This window comes from Quercus lobata, chromosome 1, assembly GCF_001633185.2.
Source record: "Quercus lobata isolate SW786 chromosome 1, ValleyOak3.0 Primary Assembly, whole genome shotgun sequence".
Classification (NCBI taxonomy): Eukaryota; Viridiplantae; Streptophyta; class Magnoliopsida; order Fagales; family Fagaceae; genus Quercus; species Quercus lobata.
In genome coordinates, this window is record NC_044904.1 from 23100099 (window position 1) to 23120040 (window position 19942).

A 19942-nucleotide genomic window follows, 5' to 3' on the forward strand; every position below is an offset into this window, starting at 1 on the left:
CTTATCATTAATTCGAGTAAACAACTAGTGAAAAGAAAATTGATCTCAGGCCCTACCTGCAGCCTATGGTTGAAGGAACTCGAAACTATAGTTCATGCTTTGTGGGATTGTAAAAGGAATAGATCAATTTGGGAAAAGGAATTTCTTAGTGTTCACAATGATGGACAGCCTCCACTTTCCATGGTTGAGTTGATTGATAAAAAGCTAGTGTTGTTGCGAGCACTAGTATTGGTAGTGCTAAAAAGTTATATTACTATTTTTAGCACCATCAAATACCAAAATATGGCTACATTGGTGACAGGCCGGTTTAATAAGTGATGCAATTGATGCAATCGCCTAAAGCCCCCAAATAAAAGAAGACCCCTACTTGTAAAAAAAAAAATAATTATATATATATATATATATAAAACATGTTTATCTATATATTTTAATTTAATTATAAAAAATTTAAACATTTTTATTGGTCAATAAAATACATTAAAAAAGCTCTATTGTATCCTAAAATGTAGAAAATTTAGCGGATGATAGCAGTACAGGCTGGACATCACAGGCTGCATTGCACAGGCGCACAGCAGCAGAGGCTGCATACTGTGCAACTATGCAGTGCAGCACACAGTTACAACTTATAAGACAACCCGGTTTCTCACTTTTCTTTATTTATTTATTTATTTATTTTTTAATCTGAACACTGTTTCTTACTTATCTATTATTATAAATTATAGTAACAATTTTACATCACGTAAGAAAAATAGATTTTATATAAAAAATTTCAATAAATATATATTATTTGATTAATATTTAAATATAAAAACTCTTCACTCAAAATTTTTACTTAAAGCTCCCAAAGTTGTTAAGTCAAGCCCCCCAAAATTGTTAAGTCAAGCCCGGTGGAGTCAAAACTATATTTTTTGGCCCTATAGTTACAGTGCACAACTTAGCTTTTTGTGGAATTATGTTGCTAAATTTATGGCTACACAGCGTAGATGTACGTTTAAGAAATCGAAATCTTTGCCTTTTGTTACGTTGTGCTGGTCAGTGTGGAATCGTAGGAACAAAATCAAAGTTCATAGAATGCTATTCCTGTGGAGTAGCTGTTCAACCAAGTAAGTCACCTACTACAAGAATTTCAGCAAGCTCGAGTAATCCCTCCAAAACCTATCGGCCCACTAGGCCTACTTGGAAGCCTCTTGACCCCAGTGAATTGAAAACAAATTTTGATGGGGCTGTGTTTGAACGAAGACTCGTAGGAAGCACGTACCAGGTGGTTGTTCAAAATTCCCGAGGGGAAATTACGGCAGATCTATCCGAGAAAATCCCTTTGCCATCTTCAGTTTCTGTTCTGGAGACCTTGGCTGCACGTCGAGCTGTTTGGTTCATCTTGGAGCTTGGTTTCCATAGTTCCAATTTTGAGGGTGACTCCGAAGTTTCGATTAACGCTCTCCAGCACAATAATTGTACTCCATTCTGTGTTTGGTCTCTTTGTAAAAGACACTCTTGTCTTATTTTAACTCTTACAGGGTTTCTCTCTCTCATACTTCTTAGTAAGGCCATTTAATTATTTACATTAAAAAATTATTCAAAGTACGTATGTATATATATATATGCAGTGGAAAAATTGAACACATCAATATCTCTATTTTTAAATTCAAATTTTTCAAAAGCATATTACAAGATGATGCAACTCAAAACAATTCCCCGATCTATATATACGTTCACTCCAATCATGGCATCATCCTTGTCCCTCTTTTTCCCCGAAATTTTCACACGCCCATTTCTTTTTCTCAAGCACTTGTTCTTTTATCAATGAAAAGTCCTTTAGTCCGATATCAATTTCATGTTGTGCACGAGCTGGTTGTGGTATTGGAGCCACTTGACCCAAGTTCACCTCAGTAACATCCTTATCATACCCTATGTTGCTTTTGTCCATTTGGTGGTGGTGATAAGAGGATGAGCCACCGCCTGTCGGCCGGTGGTGGTGTGATGGGGAGGGGGACTCGGTTTCCCAATGCTCAAAGTCAAAATTGGATTTTCTTGGTGAAGTTTGGACGCTATCCATTTCACTCCTGTAGTTGCGCAAGAGATGAACCGGGGACATGTGGTGGGATGGGGTTGCTGGTCTACTAGACAAAGGTGTTACAGATACAGACCCCTTGTTCTCCCTTAGGTGCTTCTTAGCTGAGTGGTGCCAGTTGCGTAAAGCCAAGGCTACTCTTTCATTGAATATGGTTGGTTTCATGGTTGAGCCCATCTGCTCATAACATAAAAAACAAACACCCAAGCATTATGGTGTTGAACCATTTTAGGAAAATTTATAAACTATTTGATTTAGATTGTTTTTTATTTGACATGTTAAATATGTGTATGTCTTAGCCATTGATTTACCTGTGTTACGAGGGCATAGAGTGGTAGAGTAACGTAACTGCAGAGAATTTGTATGAGGACCCTGAGAAAAGCACCACCATTTTGTTAGTGTATTAGAAAATTTAAGTGGATATAATTTGAGCATTATGAATCTAACAAGTTTGAGACGTACCCCATTGAGATTCTGATGATGATATCCTCTATATTCTCGTGGAAACATGAAATCAACCCAAATTCATACTGAAAAAACCAAAAAAAAGAAAAGAGGGGTTCAACATATTTATACAAATTTTAGTACAAAATCCTACAATCGTTTTTGAACTAAAGAACATACATTCTAAAGAAAGAACACAATATGTTGTTTTGTTTTTAATTGGTAAATTTTGATTGCAAAACTTACTCCAACCTCCTACCTTTACCAAAAGGCCTAATGGTACACAATTCAAGAATTTTCTTATGGGCAAGGCTTCTTTCCAGTGCATTAGATGAGATACAAGACTGACATGTGACCAATTTTAAATATGTGTCGTGATTGTATCGCATTTAATACTTTAATACATTGGACATAAGTTAAATCTTTTTTTATATGCTTAACTTTTGTGTAATACACTATGGAAATGGTAGTGAAGCACAATAATTAGCTTCAAATTTAAGCAGTTTTTTCATTATCTCTTTTTCCAACTTTTCACTCGTACTTTTTTTAGTGCTAAACATAGGGAAATAGGATATAGAAGCTTACCAAGCCCATGCAAATAAAGCAAGCTGAAAGGCATTCTGCAATAATGAATAAAGACGATAATGAAGTGTAAGTGAAAAATGATGATGGTGGATTAATTAAATCAAATCTAAAGAAGATAGAAAATTGGAAATTAAAGTACCTGAAATAGAACAAAGTTAATGAGGTAGAGAATGAGGCGAGGCTGATTGAACCAGAAGAGGTCATCACCTGGTTGAACCACTGGGGTGCCCTTCACAACCTCTCCTCTCTCTTGGATTCTCAATGCCATTTTGGTTATGATCCACTGTAGCTTGGTCCCTACTAATAGTATGACCTGCAGGTGCATTTTTAGCCGTTAGATCTGCTAATTATGTTAACATTTGAAAATTGTTTATAAAAAATGAATTATATATCTCAGTCAGACACACAGATAATTTGCTTACAATCAATGGGATAAATGGTAGCCATAGATAAGAATTCCAGCCTGCGAAAGGAGGAGAACTTTAGTCAAATAATTCGGCCAAAAATATTCAGGAACAAATTTATAGTCAAGAAAACACCATTTATGTGTTTTATAAGGAATCTTTTTGTTAATTTTAAAATTTTCCTTTCTTTTAGGCTGTGTCATATTTTTTTTTTATTGCCATGCATTGCTTGTGCTAGGCCCTAAACAATTTGTAATCAATCATGTGAGACATGTATCGGATTTTGGTATTCTATATAGAAGAAAGAATATATATCTTTTTTTACTAAACATAAATAAGTATACTTTAAAAATTGTTCTTTACTCACCATGAGTGTTAAAGAGCAAGAATAGCACTGCCAAAAACCAGATAGGAGGGCTGAAAATTGACAACAAGAAAATGTTACATAAGTAATTGGAGTTAATTAGGGGTGTATAGATATTTAATTAAGAGAGAAAAAAAATTATTGTTTCACACTCTTTAACGTTATTTTTAGTATATACAATGTTTACACTTTCACATTAGTTATCTCTTTTTTCTTTGGGTCAAGAATGTGCACATTTAACACCTAATGTATATGACCACCACACACTCTTAGTGCGATGGTCACTCCACAGGCATAAATGCTTGTGGGGTGTGGGGGGCAAGGGCCGGGGTTCAAGTCTCCAGGAGGGAATTTCACACACATTTACACTTAGATTAGGTTAGAGTAGAATTCTATATTGTATCAAAAAAAAAAAAAAAAAAAAACACCTGATGTATATGAATAGTATAAAAAAAATGTGGGACAAACAAAGCTGAACTAACATTGAATCTGATAAAAAGTAAGGCCTGAAGCACCAACCTGATTCCCACCACAACCTTGAAATCCTCTTCCAATGATCTATTGATATATTTCTGGAAGTTAAATTTCTGATGGCTTTGAGGTGCCAGATGTGCCTGATTTATTGCATACAAATAAGGGAAAACTTAGCGGGGAAAAAATCATAGAATGAAACGATTTAGACCTCTAAAGTTCACGAATTTGGGGCCACATGTTTTACGTTACTCCTAAATGAGAAAGGCCGAATTTTTCAATGTTCCAACTTGCAACTCAATTGGTCGACATTCTTTGTTATTATTATTGGACAACAAGAAATTGACCAAACAAAATTTCTTCTCCTCAAATAATATATGTTGTTTTCTTGCGGAATTTAGGGCCCGTTTGATAAAGTTGTTGTTCTAGTAACGTTGTCTGTATTTTTTGAAAATATGTGTAGATAAAAAAAATGTATAGAAATACGTATAATATTATTTAAAAACTAAAAATTGTTGCTCAAAATCTCATACCAAACGGCCCCTTAATATTTTAGAGATTTCTTTGACCTCAAACAATATATGCCACATAGTAGCAGATTATAGTTGGTTTCAAGGCCTGATTTGCAAGCCCAAATAATCTCTTTACTAAAAGAAATTTTTGCCCAAAAAAAAAAAAAAAAAAAAAAGCAATATGGGTTATGTATAATGTAGATACTCTTGTTAGAAGAAATAATTACCATGATAAATCCATGTCTCAACGTCAAGTAATCAACTTTAGGAACCGACCTGACAAACTGCCTGAAGAAACAAACCTGCAAAAGGAAAATAAATGTGAAAATGAATTTCAAGAAGAAGAAAATTAAAAAAAAAAAGGAGGTCTGGTATGGAAAGTACTTATTTGACTATGAGGTGGAGAAAAAATTCATACTGTTAACGAGGACAGACTCGTCAATTGGAAGTTGGAAAAAAAAAAATAGTCAAATAAGCTACAGAAAATTTTGGACGGCTAGCTACTACGTCGTTTTCATAACTTGCCATACCAAGACCGTTTTCATGTTGTCCTAAATCGGTATTCACCAAGACCGTTACCGTATTCCATCAGTGGCATAAAATAAAAAATTGATGTTGTCAGGGGAAACCTTATTATATATTCGAAGGAAAAATTCATCAAAATATATATATATATATATATATATATTTATGTATTTATATGAAGGAAATGTCACATCATATATGTGTACTTGTGTGTATGAAGGAAAGGAGATATCAAACTCTTCTAATTTTTTAATTTTTTAATTTAATTTGAATAATTCTTAGTGACTCTTGACATGCACATAATCTTGAGAAGGTTGTCTTTTATTTATTGAAGCACATCAATAAATCAAGCATATAAAATTACTTAGCAATACTTCGAGGTTTTGAAATTCCATTTTTTTTTTCTTTTAACACTGTAAAGGGAATTTGATTTATCTCAAAAAAATAAAAATAAAAAAGAGATCCTAAAGGGTATTCTACCTGAAAATAAATCTAAAGCCATAAATTTAGCTTATAATATGGTACAATTACTTTTAGATGTGATACTCAGAATTAGATTTGAGACTGGAGTTCCAATAAAAATACCAACCAAATAGCATACTGAACTTTCTTGGTAAATGACAATCAATGCGAACCAAACACAAAAGGCTAGAGGGAATTTTATTTGAATATGAGCCCTAGACTTCGATTGTGATAATGCACTGCTCTTTGTCAACAATTAATGGGACATGGGTCCGTTTTAGTCTATATATATAACAATAGGTGAAGCAGAGAGAAAATCCAATTAGATTTCAATTGGATTCTCAATTTTGCGCCACTTGTCCTAACCAAAACTCAAAAAAAAAAATTAATTAGATTATAAATTTGACTTCAATTTTGTGTCATGTATCTTACCTAAATTTTCTAATTTTTGTACCCAAATAAATGATACATTAACATTTAACACGGAAGCCAATAAAACCACAATAATAATGCTCATTGGCCTAAGCAAAAACATCTTACCTGCACACTTTCATGGAGATTATAAATTGGACTCCAATTTTGTGTCATGTATCTTATCTAAATTTTCTAATTTTTGTACCCAAATAAATGATGCATTAACATTTAACACGGAAGCCAAGAAAACCACAATAATAATACTCATTGGCCTAAGCAAGAACATCTCACCTGCACACTTTTATGGGTGATCTCAATAGAGTCTGGAGCTCTTCTAATCCCACAACCAGAACCAAGGAGTCCAACGAGAAAGACTATAAAAGTAAAACATCATCTCCTCCTAATTCCATATCTTCATCCCATGTTTCCTCCTCTCTCAACCTCTACCAACTAGATCCACACACTGCCCTCTCCTCCTCCTTACGGATTTTTTAGAGCAAGGCCGGGTTCAAACACAATGTTCAATCCCACTCTTCCTTGCTTCACACTCTCATACATTAGCGCTTCATTGGCGCCTCCAAGAAGATTCCAAGCTCAATGATTAGTTCTTATTTTTTAATAGTTTTTAGTGTGTTTGGATTAAGATTTTGTTAATTTGTTAAAAGTGACAAAAATATAATCATATATATTATATTAAGTTGAAGTTCAATTTTAGAATTCAAATTGAATCAAATTAATTTCTAATTGTAGTTTAATTTTGTGCTATGTGTCCAATTTGATTTTTAAATGTTGGTGTTAAGTTACTTCCATTCATAATGCTCAATGTGGAAATTGAATCTACTAAGATAAACATTTTATCATCATAATTGTTAATATTTCCGTGCGTAAGCACGGACTACATGCTAGTTAGGTATAATAGAACGTCATGTGATTTTCAAAGTGGGAATGCATTATATGCCCACAAAAACTGATCCTCATAATTTCTATGGTGACATTAATAATTAGAAAAGACGCATAATGAAACCTAGCTATCTCAGTGTAGGGTATTTCTTGTTCTTGAAACTTTCAATTGAAACCATTGGTATTTAATAATTCCATCCATTGCGACTTGATGTCAAATCTAAGATAAAGATATGTTCTCCTATAGAAGGGGATTCAATAATTCATCTTTCATCAACATGCTTTGTCAAGTTGGCTTGTGGTGTTCTTATTTTTTTATCATTTTGCAGAAGTGGATGAAAATGAAGTTTAGCTTAGTGTAACTCACAAAAGTTCCATAAAGTGTACAAGTACTGCTAGCTTCAGAAAAATTCAAACTTGGGATTTCTTTTCTTCCTACTTTTTGGCATGATTTAAGAGAGAGTTCTTTTATCTAAAGTGTTACTTTTTGGCAAGAAGCATATGCTTTTTTAGCACCATTGTACCAAAGTACACTCAATGGGAAAAGAGGAAAAGAGCTACTTACTATCCACATGAGAGCAGGTGTTTTGGTCCAAAAGCTCAAGTGTCTTCTCCCAAATGATGTGTCCCTTGCAAACCTGAATCGCTCTGGGTCTGTGACACATGCAACACTAGGCTAAGTCAGTATACAAATTTAAATGTACCAATGTATAAGCACAAAATCAAGCTACATAATATTAATTTGGTCTAACCGTGTGAGAACTGGTACTCAGCTGTTCTTGTTTCAGTCTCCCAATTCTTCCAACTTCTCATCTGGAACCAAACAGGCCTAGTGTGAGTTTCGGGGAAAAAAATAGTTAAAAGTAATTTAAGTAAATTTGGTAGGATAAATGAATAAATACCTTGGCTCTACCCAAAGCCAGTGTGAGAACGCAATAAAGGACGTGAAATACAGCCAACACGAAGATAAAAATGTGTAGTTGATGAATACCATCTTTGGACACAAATGGGACCATAGACTGCAAATTAGAACAGCAAACATACCCAAATTAAGATCTAATTAGACCAAATGTACCATATGCTAGATTTTTGTTCCTTTTTCAAACACAACGATGAACCTAGCTTGATTAGCACATAAGTCATCACCAACTCATGATAGAGATTCTTTTGAATAAATTAATTTTTGATTCCATAACTACACAATAGGATTAAAAAATATACCGTAAGAGGCGCGTAAAAGGAAAAGAATCTTAATGATCAGACAAAAAAGGTCAAGAACTTTGGTGTAAAACCGTGGACAAATTAAATCATTCCATACGTTGTAAACTTGACAATTAAAAAGTGTCCCTTGTCCCCATTTTGCGCAAATTGCAAGTTTGCAATGGAATTCCAAACATTGGTTTGACGTATATATTTGATTTGATTTTAGTTTCTTGTATAATATTCTGATTCAAACTAATATTCCATCATTCAAGAGGCACATAATAATAAAAATAAATGAAAATAGCAATGTATTGCCTATTCTTTCTTTAAGGTATAAGAAGAGACAAAAGATGGAATATACACACACCCTGGCTGCACATTTATCTGTAGATGAGGCTGCGCCTGCTAAAATGCGTCGAAACCCTTTGCCGGAATCCGATACAGTTAGTAGCCTCCGGCTATTGGTTTCAGAATTAATTTTAGCTTCTTCTTGCTTCTTACTGCATGGATGCCATGTTGCTCCAATTTGCTGGGATACACATACACTTGAAATGAGACTTTGTCCTACCGTTAAAAGCAAGGATATAAATCCCAATAACATAAGCTCTGCATGAACCAAAAGAGCAACAAACAAAGAAAAAAAAGTTAATCAATACTTTAATAGTATATAGTTTGTCTTATTTTAACATTGATATGAACATGAGGAATAGTGGTGTGTACCTGATTTGATCTTTTCTAGTGCTTCATATAAAGCTCTTTTATGTTTTTTCTTCAACCACTGCAAATTGGTGCAGTGAAAAGATTTCAATATTCTGAACTCAGAATCAAATAAACATGTCCAAGCAGTAAAACCCCGAAAACCCAATTGAGAATTGTTTTAAGTAGAAGTAGTCATAGACATACCTTTCCTATGAGATGAATGATGTGCTCGATGATAATGGATATTAGAACCAAAATGAAACACACCACGGCAACAGCCCAAGTCGGTGTTTCTTCTAAAGATCTTCCTCCACCTGCTCCTGCCATGGCCTCAAATTACCAAACCTTTTCCCGCTAGAGAGAGCTTAACAATAAAACATATATAGAGCTCGATCGCCGCTGGAAATTCTTGAATGAGGTATTCAACTCCAGGGATATATCAAAAAAGAAATATTTTTTATTGGTTCGTTGACAAAGTATAGTTTGGAGAGCTTTGAAACTAGGAAAGCATAGAAACCCGCGTGAGTTGATGGATTACAGTTTTGAGAGATTTGAAACTATGTATGAAATTGATGAAGTATATAGTTTGAAGAGATGAAAAACTAGGTGTGAAGCTATATAAATGATTATGATGTAGTAGAATAATATGTGTGGACAAATGAGAGCATAAAAATCTTGGGGTATATATAAGGGAGTTTGTACAAGGAACTAGAAGAAGCAAGTGGATGTGACTTTGACAGTTTTGACGCGTGAAATGAAGGGCAGAGAAAAACCGAAATGAATGTGCATGAGAGACACAGAAAGTCCACGTTTTTGTTTTCATTATATATATATGAAGGGCAGAGAAAAACCGAAATGAATGTGCATGAGAGACACAGAAAGTCCACGTTTTTGTTTTCATTATATATATATATATATATATTTTTTTTTTTTTTGATATTGCTTCAAATCAGTAAGGTGGATGCTCTGGCTTCGGTGGACGACTGAACGGTGGAAGGCCTACAAAAAGCGAATGCTGTCAAAAAGGGGACCAGAGAAGACCGGCCAAACCCCTTCCAATGGCAAAGTTAGTCTCATAGGAATGAAGTTCCAAGTTTTTGGGAGTCAAGTCTCAGAATGTTCTTACCTCTCTTGGGTTCAGACCGGTCCTTTATATAGAGATCCTGGGGATGGTTATTTGTCCAATAACCTCCTCAAGATTTGTGGAAGTCACTGAGTCCGAAGTTAACTTCCTCAAAGGCTACTAAAGTTGTAACCACTAATGGAAGTTAACTCATTTGAGGGATTCATGGCGATAGCTACGGGTTTAGTAACCGCTACAAAGAGTCGAAAGTTTTCAAAGTGTTGCGTATTCATCTATCTAGTGTATGACGATTTGGTCGTCCCTGGACATCTGATGATCGTCCATGGACGACCTTGATGGACGAGTTTATCGTCCATGGGAGACTTCACTGATCAAGAGTAGTATTATTGTCCACGAACATTTTTCCTTCTTTTGGGGTAATTCTTGGTCCAACTTGCTCTATTGGCTTTGGACAATGCCTTTGGACGAACTGGAGTTGGACTAATTTTCTACTTCCCTATCAGTTGCCCCTTTGTTCAAAGGGTCGTCCAGGATATTGTTGTGATTTTAATAAAATTTCACTTTTTTGTGAGCCACGTGTCACAAAGCTATTGATTGGCCAGTCGTGTCGATCCCATTTCCCAAAGGAATCACCACGTGTCAACTTTTGAGTGGCGAGCGTCGTTTCAGTGACCCTGTTGCTGGGGCCTATAAATAGTGCATTCTCTTTCATGCCCCTTACTTTCCTCTCATTTTCTCTTATGCAATCTTGTCCAAGAGCCTCGTCTAGCTCTCCTCCTAGTTCTATCAGGTATTTCCTCTTTCTTTTTAGGTTTTCATCTTAAATCTTTCTACATTTCAACCATGTCTTCGTCTAGTAGTTTAGAGAGGGAGATAGACGTGTACCAGGACGGTTCTTCTGGGAGTGAGGGTAGTGAGGAGAGTAGTGTAGATAGCTCGTCCTGTAGCGATTCCTGAGACGAGCATTACTCGTCTGGGGTTCCTGGCATTCCTTTAGAGGAATTACAAGAACTACAACGTAGGATGGCTTCTGGATCTGGGGCTAGCTCGTCTAGACAACCATCCAGCCCTCCTCAAGACGAGGAAGAGGACGAGGAAAACGTTATTTATAGTTGTGCCCCAGAGATAGCATCCACCTTAGACGCTGCCAAGTTAAAAACTCTTGTAGATAGATACCAAATTCCTAAAGAGCTTAACCCTCATCTACCCAAGGCTGGAGAATGGTGTTGTTATCCTTCCTCTAGTTTAGGGGTATACACTTCCTACCTTTTAGCTGGCCTTAGGTTTCCTCTGAATTCCATCTGCAGAGACCTCTTCCAAAGGTTGGGTATTGGACCTAACCAGCTCAACCCCAATGGTTGGAGGACGATAGTCGCCATGCAAGTGCTATGGCGTGAGGCACTGGAAGGGAACCATCCAATTACGGTAGATGAGTTCCTTTACTGCTATAAGCCCTCGGAGATTAAGAAATCTGCTGGTTTTTACCAGTTCTCGTCCAGGGACTCTTATTACAGTTTAATTAAGGGTCGTAGCTCGTCTGACCCGCTTTGGAAAAAAGAATTTTTTGTTATTTCTGGAAATTGGGCTGGGGACCCAGCTGATGTGGGTAATCCCCCCTTCCCACCTTTTACCAGCCCTCTAGGTTGTCTTCGTCCTAAGGGTATGTTTTCTTTCCATTTTATTTCGTTTCTCCTTGCATTTTTCCTATCTTTCAATCGTCTAACTCTTTCTCTTGGTGATGCAGCTGTTGTTCGTCCACGTTTGGACAAATTTTACTTGGTCCGGATAGACGTGATTCGTACCTTCCCTGGGAGAACTTTCCATGATTTGGTAACTCTCAGTCGTCTAGCAGCTTGAGGACTTGGCCCAGTGCCTACTGCAGAGAACCTCAATCACAAGGAGACTACCCGTCGAAGTAAGTGTTGTCCACTTTATTTCATTTTTTTTAAATATTAATTTTCCTCGTCACAGGGATAACTACAATGAGGGAAAACAAAGAAAAAACAGTGACTAGTGGGGACAAGGATGTTGTTGCACCCCCAACTGTCTAAGTGGCTTCCGTCCAGGCTGGGAAGAGGAAGTCTAAGTCGATTTCTAGTGCCGTGGACCTGGACGATCTTCCAAGTCGTCGAGGCCCTAAGAAGCAAAAGCCTGGTAAGACTTCCCTTCCCAAGGTCCCCAAGTTTGCACTTCCGACAGTGAACTTGGACGACCCATTGGTGGATGTGGAGCCCGTCCAAACAATCCATCCCGTCCAGACTAATCCTCCCCCTCCACCCAAAGCTTCTCGCAAGCCTAGTTCGTCGGAGCCTTCTGATCGTCCTTCCAATCTGGTTTTGGACGAGGGCTATGCATGGAGGATGTTCAAAGGAATCGTCACTGAACATGAAGTTAATGAGTGCTACAACATGTCAGTGAAGGAGCTTGCTACAGAGGCTAAGACGGCTAAGAACAAAGCTAAGGAGCTGGACAATGAATTTCTACTAAAAAAGGGGGAGGTCCTTAGGTTAACCGAGGATTTTAATTGTCTACAAGGAAGTGAAACGAAGTAGAAGAACGAGGTGGAAGAGCTTAAAGCTGATAACTTGGAGAAGGATACCCGTATCGTCCATCTCGAAGGACAAGTTTCTGAGTTTGCCTCGTCCTTAGAGAAGGCACGTGAAGAAGTCATAGCAGCCTTTAAGAAGTCTAACGAGTACAAGAATCGTTTAAACAGCCACTACGCAGTTGGTTATGAGGATTTCGTGCTGATGCTAAGGAGGCATATCCAAACTTGGACTTCAATTCTTTTAAGCTTCCCCTCGCTACTGAAAGTCCCTTGTTGCAGACGAGTTCTGAGGACGTCAACATAATGGACGATGCTAACATTGAAGTGACCTAGGACGACCCCAAGACTAGCTTGCCCAAGTGATTGCATTTTCCTTAGAAAATTTACTTTACTTTTATTTACCTTTTCCTGGAAGTGCCCGTTGTTTTGGGCTTTGTTCTTTACTTCTTTCTTCAAGTTCATACAAGTACAATTGTCTCGTCCAAGATTATGGACGAGTCTTATATACAATTAGTTTTATTTTCACAACTTAAGGGTTTTTTGGACGTGGGTCGTCCACCCTTCTTTAAATTTCATGAACAAATGAATATTTTCTATTTTCACCTTCCATTGTGTTTGAATACATACGTTTCCAGCTTTATGTATGAAATTTTATTTTCATTATTCATATCATTTGTGGTTATGTGGTTCGTCCACCCAGGAATTCAGTTTGCCTCGTCTTGAGTATAGGGGTGAATTTTTATTACATCACCGAAATAGAGCAAATTGAATCCTTTTAGCTTATGTATAGTTCTTCTATGAATGAATTCCTTTTTGGTTAGCTTTTATTCATCATTCAAATTTAGGGACGGCCATATTTCCGTCCTAGATAAGACTTCCCAGCAATTTCTCGTCCATGCAATGGATTGTTACGCTAGTTAGATTCATTTATGGGCTTGTGTTTTTGCACAGTCTTTGTTCGTCCATGTTTTGGACGGCCATTTCTCGGATTTCATCTCGTCTTGAGCATTAGACGGATATAACTTCTATTTTAACTTTAACTCAGATTTCATCTCGTCTTAAGCTTTGGACGAATGTACCTTGTTTTATTTTAACTCAGGTTTCTTCTCGTCTTAAGTTTTGGACGGATGTACCTTGTTTCATTTTAACTCAGGTTTCATCTCGTCTTAAGCTTTGGACAGATGTACCTTGTTTCATTTTTCCTTTTGAGGAAAGCTTATGGACGATACATCCTTGCGTCCAAGGATTTCAATCGTCCATGCTTATTTGCTTTTTTGTGGATCATTCTGAATGAATATACAAAAATAAAGAATTCCCATACAATATACTTGAAAATACATCATATATATATTTGAAAATCCAAACTTATGTAAACATTCGTCCATAGGCATGACACATGCTCGTGAGCTAGTGCCTTAGGGAATTAAAAATACAAACCAACTCGTCCATGAATAGCACAAAAGTGAAAACACTAATGTACTTTCTAGGGGATTATTAAAATACTTAAAACACATAATAGTAGTAAACAAACATGAGATACTTTTGCTCGTCCAGGTATCTCGTCCAAGGCCACTTTCGTCAAGAGTCAGCACTTATTGATAGTATTTCCTTAGGTGTTCAACATTCCAAGGGTGTTCTAGCCTCCGTCCATCCAAAGCTTCCAAATAGTAGGATTCTTGCCTCTTGCAGTTGATAACCCTATAAGGTCCTTCCCAATTTGGCCCTAGTTTCCCGTAGGCCGGGTTTCTTGTTGCCAAGGTAACTCTCTTCAGGACGAGATCCCCGATGTTGAAGCACCTAGGCTTCACCATGGCATCATATTGTCTTGCCATAAGATTTTTGTACCTCGCTGTTCTCTGTTCTGCATCCATCTTGACTTCGTCCATAAGGTCAAGGTTAAGACGGAGCTATTCTTCGTTTTTTTCAGCTTGATACTTCCTCACCCTGTGGCTCATTATATGTACTTCTGCTGGTGTAACTGCCTCACTTCCATAGGTTAGTTTAAAAGGAGTTTCCCCTGTTGAAGTTCTCACTATCGTTCTGTAAGCCCATAAAACACATGGTAACTCATCCGGCCATACTCCCTTTGCCCCTTCAAGCCGAGTCTTGATGATCTTCAACAAGGATCGGTTTGCTACTTCTACCTGGCCATTGGCTTGTGGGTGGGAGGGTGAGGAGTAATGGTTCTTTATTCCAAGCTGTTCACAAAATTCCTTGAAAGGTGTGTTGTCAAACTGTCGTCCATTGTCAGACACTAGTACCCTAGGTACCCTGAATCTGCATACAATGTTCTTCTAGACGAAGCTCTTGACATTCTGTTGTGTAATTTTTGCTAAGGGTTTGGCTTCCACCCATTTTGTAAAGTAATCTATTCCTACCACCAGAAATTTCATTTGTCGAGTTCCAGTTGGAAAGGGCCCCAAAATATCCAAACCCCATTGCGCGAATGGCCAATGGGCCATCATTGGCATGAGATACTCTGCTAGCTGTCTAGGAATGTTGTTGAAGCGCTGACATTAATCACATACTTTAACATATGCCTTCACATCAGCTTGGATGGTTGGCCAATAGAATCCGCTACGGATGACTTTATGGACAAGTGATCTGGTTCCTGAATGGTTACCACATGCTCCTTCATGAACCTCCCTCAACATGTAGTTTGCCTCGTCCGAAGCCAAACACCTTAGGAGAGGCTAGGAAAAACCTCTTTTGTATAACACTTCGTCCATAAGTATGTATCTGGCTGATTTGACCCTGAGCTTCCTAGTTTCGTCCTTCTCTTCTAGAAGCCTTCCGTCCTTCATGTATGACACTACTGGGGTCATCCAATTTTCATCACCCTCTATCTGCAGCATCTCTAGCAAGTCTATACTAGGCATGTATTGTACTGCATCCAACTCGTCCACTGCTTCATTCGCAGATGCTTCCTTTGCCAGAATATCTGCTTCCACATTCTCTTCCCTTGGGATTTGAATGAAATCAGCTTTTTTGAATTTCTTCACAAGGCGCACTACCTTCTTTAGATATTTTTTCATTCTATCTTCCTTGGCTTCACATATCCCATTTACTTGGCCTATGACCAATTGAGAGTCTCCCAAGACAAGTATTGAGTCTGCTTCTATTGACCTAGCCAACTCTAACCCCTTTAAAAGGGCTTCATACTCTATTTCATTATTAGTAGTTTGGTATTGCAAACGAGCCTTGTACTTTAACTTGTCTCCTTCTAGTGACTGCAAAACAACTCCTATTCCTCCAGCATACAATGTAGACGATCCATTTACGTGGACGACCCATTTTTTATTGTACTCTCTTTCCCCAAGATCCTCGTAACTCGGAGTGAACTCTACAATGAAATCTGCTAGGGCTTGAGCCTTTATTGCATTTCTCGGTTGGTATCGAATGTCGAATTCACTAAGTTCCACCGCCCATTGATTCAGCCGTCTTGCGGCTTCCAGCTTGTTCATTGCCTTTTTGAGCGGATGGTCCGTCATGACATTGATGACATGAAATTGGAAGTAATGTCTTAACTTTCTAGAAGCTGTTATCAGTGCAAAAGCCAACTTCTCTATAAGCGGGTACCTTCCCTCTGCTCCTCTGAGTGCTCGACTAGTGTAGTACACGGGTTTTTGTACTTTCCCTTCCTCTCTGATTAGAGCTGAACTTACGGCATGTGAAGACACCACTAAGTACAGGTACAGTTCTTCTCCTTGCATGGACGGACTTAATAATGGAGCTGTAGTGAGATAGTCCTTCAGGTCTTGGAAGGCCTTTTGACATTCATCCGTCCATTCGAATGCCTTCCTGAGGACTTTGAAGAAAGGTAAACACTTGTCTGTGACTTTCGAAACAAACCTGTTCAAAGCAGCAACTTGTCCAGTGAGGGATTGGACTTCCTTGATATTCTTCGGTGGTTCCATGTCCAATACAGCTTGGATCTTGTCTGGATTCGCCTCGATTCCTCTTTGCGAAACCATGAACCCCAAAAAATTTCCCGACGATACTCTAAATGCACACTTACTTGGGTTCAATTTCATCTTATATCGCCTAAGTGTTTCAAAGGTTTCCTGTAGATCGTCCAAATGCCTTCCCTTGTCTATGCTCTTCACAAGCATGTCGTCGACATAGACCTCTACATTTCATCCTATCTGTGGACGAAACATGTGATTTACCAACTTTTGATAAGTTGCCCCTGTGTTCTTTAAATCAAAGGGCATCACTTTGTAGCAAAACAAGCCTTGGCTGGTAATGAAGGAGGTATTTTCCTGATTAACTTCATCCATCTTTATCTGGTTATATCCTGAGAAGGCGTCCATAAAAGTCAACAACTGATGGCCAGCCATAGAGTCCACCAATTGATCAATGCGTGGCAAAGGATAACTATCCTTGGGACAAGTCTTGTGCAAGTCAGTGAAATCTACGCACATTCTCCAATTGCCATTTGCTTTCTTCACCATCACCACATTGGCTAACCAATCCGGGTAATAGACTTCCTTAATAAACTGTGCTGTGGTCAGTTTCTGAACCTTTTCCTAGATTGCCTTATCCCGCTCAGGAGTGAACATCCTCTTCTTCTGACGAACAAGCTTAGAAAAGGGGTACACATTCAATCGATGAGTGATTACACTTGGATCGATTCCCGGCATGTCATCATGACTCCATGCTAAAACATGGATACTCTTTCTTAGGAACTGGATGAGGTCTTTTCTTGCCTTCTCCTTCATACCTGTTCCAATTCTGGTGAGTTTCTTGGGATCATCTTCTTGCAAAAGAACATCTTCCAGTACTTCTGTGGGCTCTGTAACAACCCTTCTTTCCTCAATACTCATTGTTTGCACCTGTTCATCCAAAACCATCATGGCTAAATAGCATTCTCTAGCTGCCAACTGATCTCCTTGTGCTTGCCCTATCCCGTATTTCGTAGGGAATTTGACTGATAAATGGTAGGTAGATGTTATCGCCTTCCAACTGTTCAGAGTTGGTCTTCCAATAATGGCATTGTATGAAGACGAGCAGTCCACCACGAGGAAATTAACCTCCCTAGTTATCTGCTGCGGGTACGACCCTACCACTATTGGTAATGTAATGGTTTCTATGGGTTGCACCTTCATTCCTCCGAACCCTATCAATGGTGAACATACTGGACAAAGTTGATCCCACCTAAGCCTCATATGTTGGAAGGCAAGGTAGTATAATATATCTACTGAGCTTCCATTGTCAACTAACACTCTCCTAGTTGTATAATCTACAATAAGCATAGTAATGACAATTGCATCGTCATGCGGGTGATGGATCCTCTCAGCATCTTCGTCAGTGAAGGAAATGGCCGGCTCGTCCATTGATCTCGTCCTTGGTGATCGTCCAGAGAGTTGGACGTTTTGTACCACTTTAAGATACGTCTTCTTCGACTTGGAAGATTGCCCCATCGAGTTTCGTCTAATGATAATCCTTATCTCTCCTAGTGGGGGCCGGGACGATTCCTCCATTTTTCCTTTCAACTTCTCATCTTTATGATCCCTTCCAACGAAGTGCCTCAGCTTTCCTTGTCTAATAAGATTCTCAATTTGCTGCTTTAGGTCATAACATTCATCCGTGTCATGCCCATGGTCCCTATGGAAGCGACAATATTTACTCTTATTGCGCTTATTGGGATCTCCCTTCATCTTCTCTGACCATTTTAGAGAAGGGTCGTCTTTGATTTGCATGAGCACCTGATCAAGTGGAGCGTTGAGGGGCATGTAGTTCTGGCTTCTTCCCAAAGGACCCGTTTTCCTGTTATCTCGTTCCTTCTTATCTTTCGTCCGTCCCTTCTTTGGACAAGAGCTTTGTTCTGAGTGGCGTGCTGGGTGTGCTTCTATCCTTTCGGCTCTTTTCCTCTTTTTGGCTATGATTGCATCTTCGGCATTCATGAAGTTCTGAACCGAATGGACGAGCTCAGCCATGATTTGAGGCTCCTTCTCATATAGCTTGTGGATAAATAGATCAAAATTAATCCTGTTATGGAAGGCCACCAATAGAAGCTTGTCGTTTACCTCGTCCACACTAAGGGCTTCTCTGTTGAAGCGAGTGATGAAAGACCGCAGGCTTTCATTCTCCCCTTACTCTATGGTCAACAAGCTGGACAAAGAACGCTTATGTCTCTGTCCCCCAATGAAATTGTTAACAAACAATTTGCTCAACTCTTCGAAAGAACCTATAAAACTTGGGGGTATTTTGCTGAACCAAACTTGTGCCGGGCCTTTAAGGTTGGTAGGGAAAGCTCTACACATGATTTCATCAGGGACTCCTTGAAGGTGCATCGTTGTCTTGAAAGTAGTAATGTGATCAAATGGGTCACACGTTCCATCATAAGAATCCAGGGAAGGCAGTTTGAATTTTGATGGTAGAGGATGACCATTGATGAAAGCCGTAAAGGGAGAGTCAGTTCTGTGGACCAAATCTTTTATAGGATTCGTCCTCCTCATGTTCTCTTTTATTTCCTCCATGATTTTCTTCATTTGGTCCATCTCTTCTTTCAAGTGTGGTATCGTCCATGAAGTGGTGCCTCTTAACTGACTTCCAATCTCAGTATTTTCTCTATCACCATGACCTTGTGTTTGTCCTCCTCCTTCACGTTCCTCACGTGTCTGTCTTCTCTGATTGATCTCCATTCTTAACTCTTGGTTTTGGCGAGTCAACTCCACCATTGCAGCCGCCATAGATTGCACATGCTGAACAGACGATGTCTACATGACTGGTGCAGATTGGCAATCGCGTTGGGGATTGCTCGAAGCGCCTCTACTTCCCTGACGGCCTGGGCTAGTAGCCCTCGATCTGGTCCTGACCATCCTAACCTTTTGTCGCAGAAAAGAAAGTTGCAAAACAATCTCTCTTCCCACAGACGGCGCCAACTGATATCGCTCCGAATTAGTAAGGTGGATGCTCTGGCTTCGGTGGGCTACTGAACAGTGGAAGGCTAACAAAAAGCGAACGCTGTCAAAAAGGGGACCGGAGAAGACCGGCCAAACCCCCTCCAATGGCAAAGTTAGTCTCACAGGAATGAAGTTCCAAGTTTTTGGGAGTCAAGTCTCAGAATGTTCTTACCTCTCTTGGGTTCAGACCGGTCCTTTATATAGAGATCCTGGGGACAGTTATTTGTCCAATAACCTCCCCAAGATTTGTGGAAGCCAATGAGTCCGGAGTTAACTTCCTCAATGGCTACTAAAGTTGTAATCGCTAACAGAAGTTAACTCATTTGAGGGATTCATGGCGATAGCTAC

The 19942-nt window shown here is 38.7% G+C and overlaps 1 protein-coding gene across 2 annotated transcripts; it reads right to left on the minus strand.

Moving 5' to 3' along the window:
• Positions 1-1555: 1555 nt before the first annotated feature.
• LOC115983769 (MLO-like protein 6) lies at positions 1556-9692 on the minus strand. 2 transcript variants are annotated; one of them, XM_031106541.1, is made up of 15 exons: positions 9259-9692; positions 9076-9133; positions 8723-8961; positions 8055-8171; positions 7905-7965; positions 7718-7806; positions 5079-5153; positions 4388-4482; positions 3872-3921; positions 3523-3563; positions 3240-3413; positions 3101-3135; positions 2534-2602; positions 2383-2443; positions 1556-2248 (listed from the first exon to the last, which is right to left on the minus strand). In XM_031106541.1, exons 1-15 carry the CDS (start codon positions 9379-9381, stop codon positions 1730-1732), a joined length of 1806 nt encoding a protein of 601 aa, XP_030962401.1. In that variant the 5' UTR covers positions 9382-9692; the 3' UTR covers positions 1556-1729. The 2 variants fall into 2 exon arrangements, 1 of the variants encoding a protein (XP_030962401.1); XR_004090201.1 differs by lacking the exon at positions 1556-2248 and having other exon boundaries at positions 2534-2601.
• Positions 9693-19942: the final 10250 nt, after the last annotated feature.

What these genes read in the sequence shown, in the direction of transcription:
- LOC115983769 (XM_031106541.1), bottom strand. Translation starts at nt 9,381, where the DNA reads ATGGCAGGAGCAGGTGGAGGAAGATCTTTAGAAGAAACACCGACTTGG. An exon ending in TCATTCATCTCATAGGAAAG is followed by an intron (nt 9,134 to 9,258) that starts GTATGTCTATGA and finishes ACCAATTTGCAG; the next exon opens with TGGTTGAAGAAAAAACATAA. An exon ending in TCTATGCCCTCGTAACACAG is followed by an intron (nt 2,249 to 2,382) that starts GTAAATCAATGG and finishes TGTTATGAGCAG; the next exon opens with ATGGGCTCAACCATGAAACC.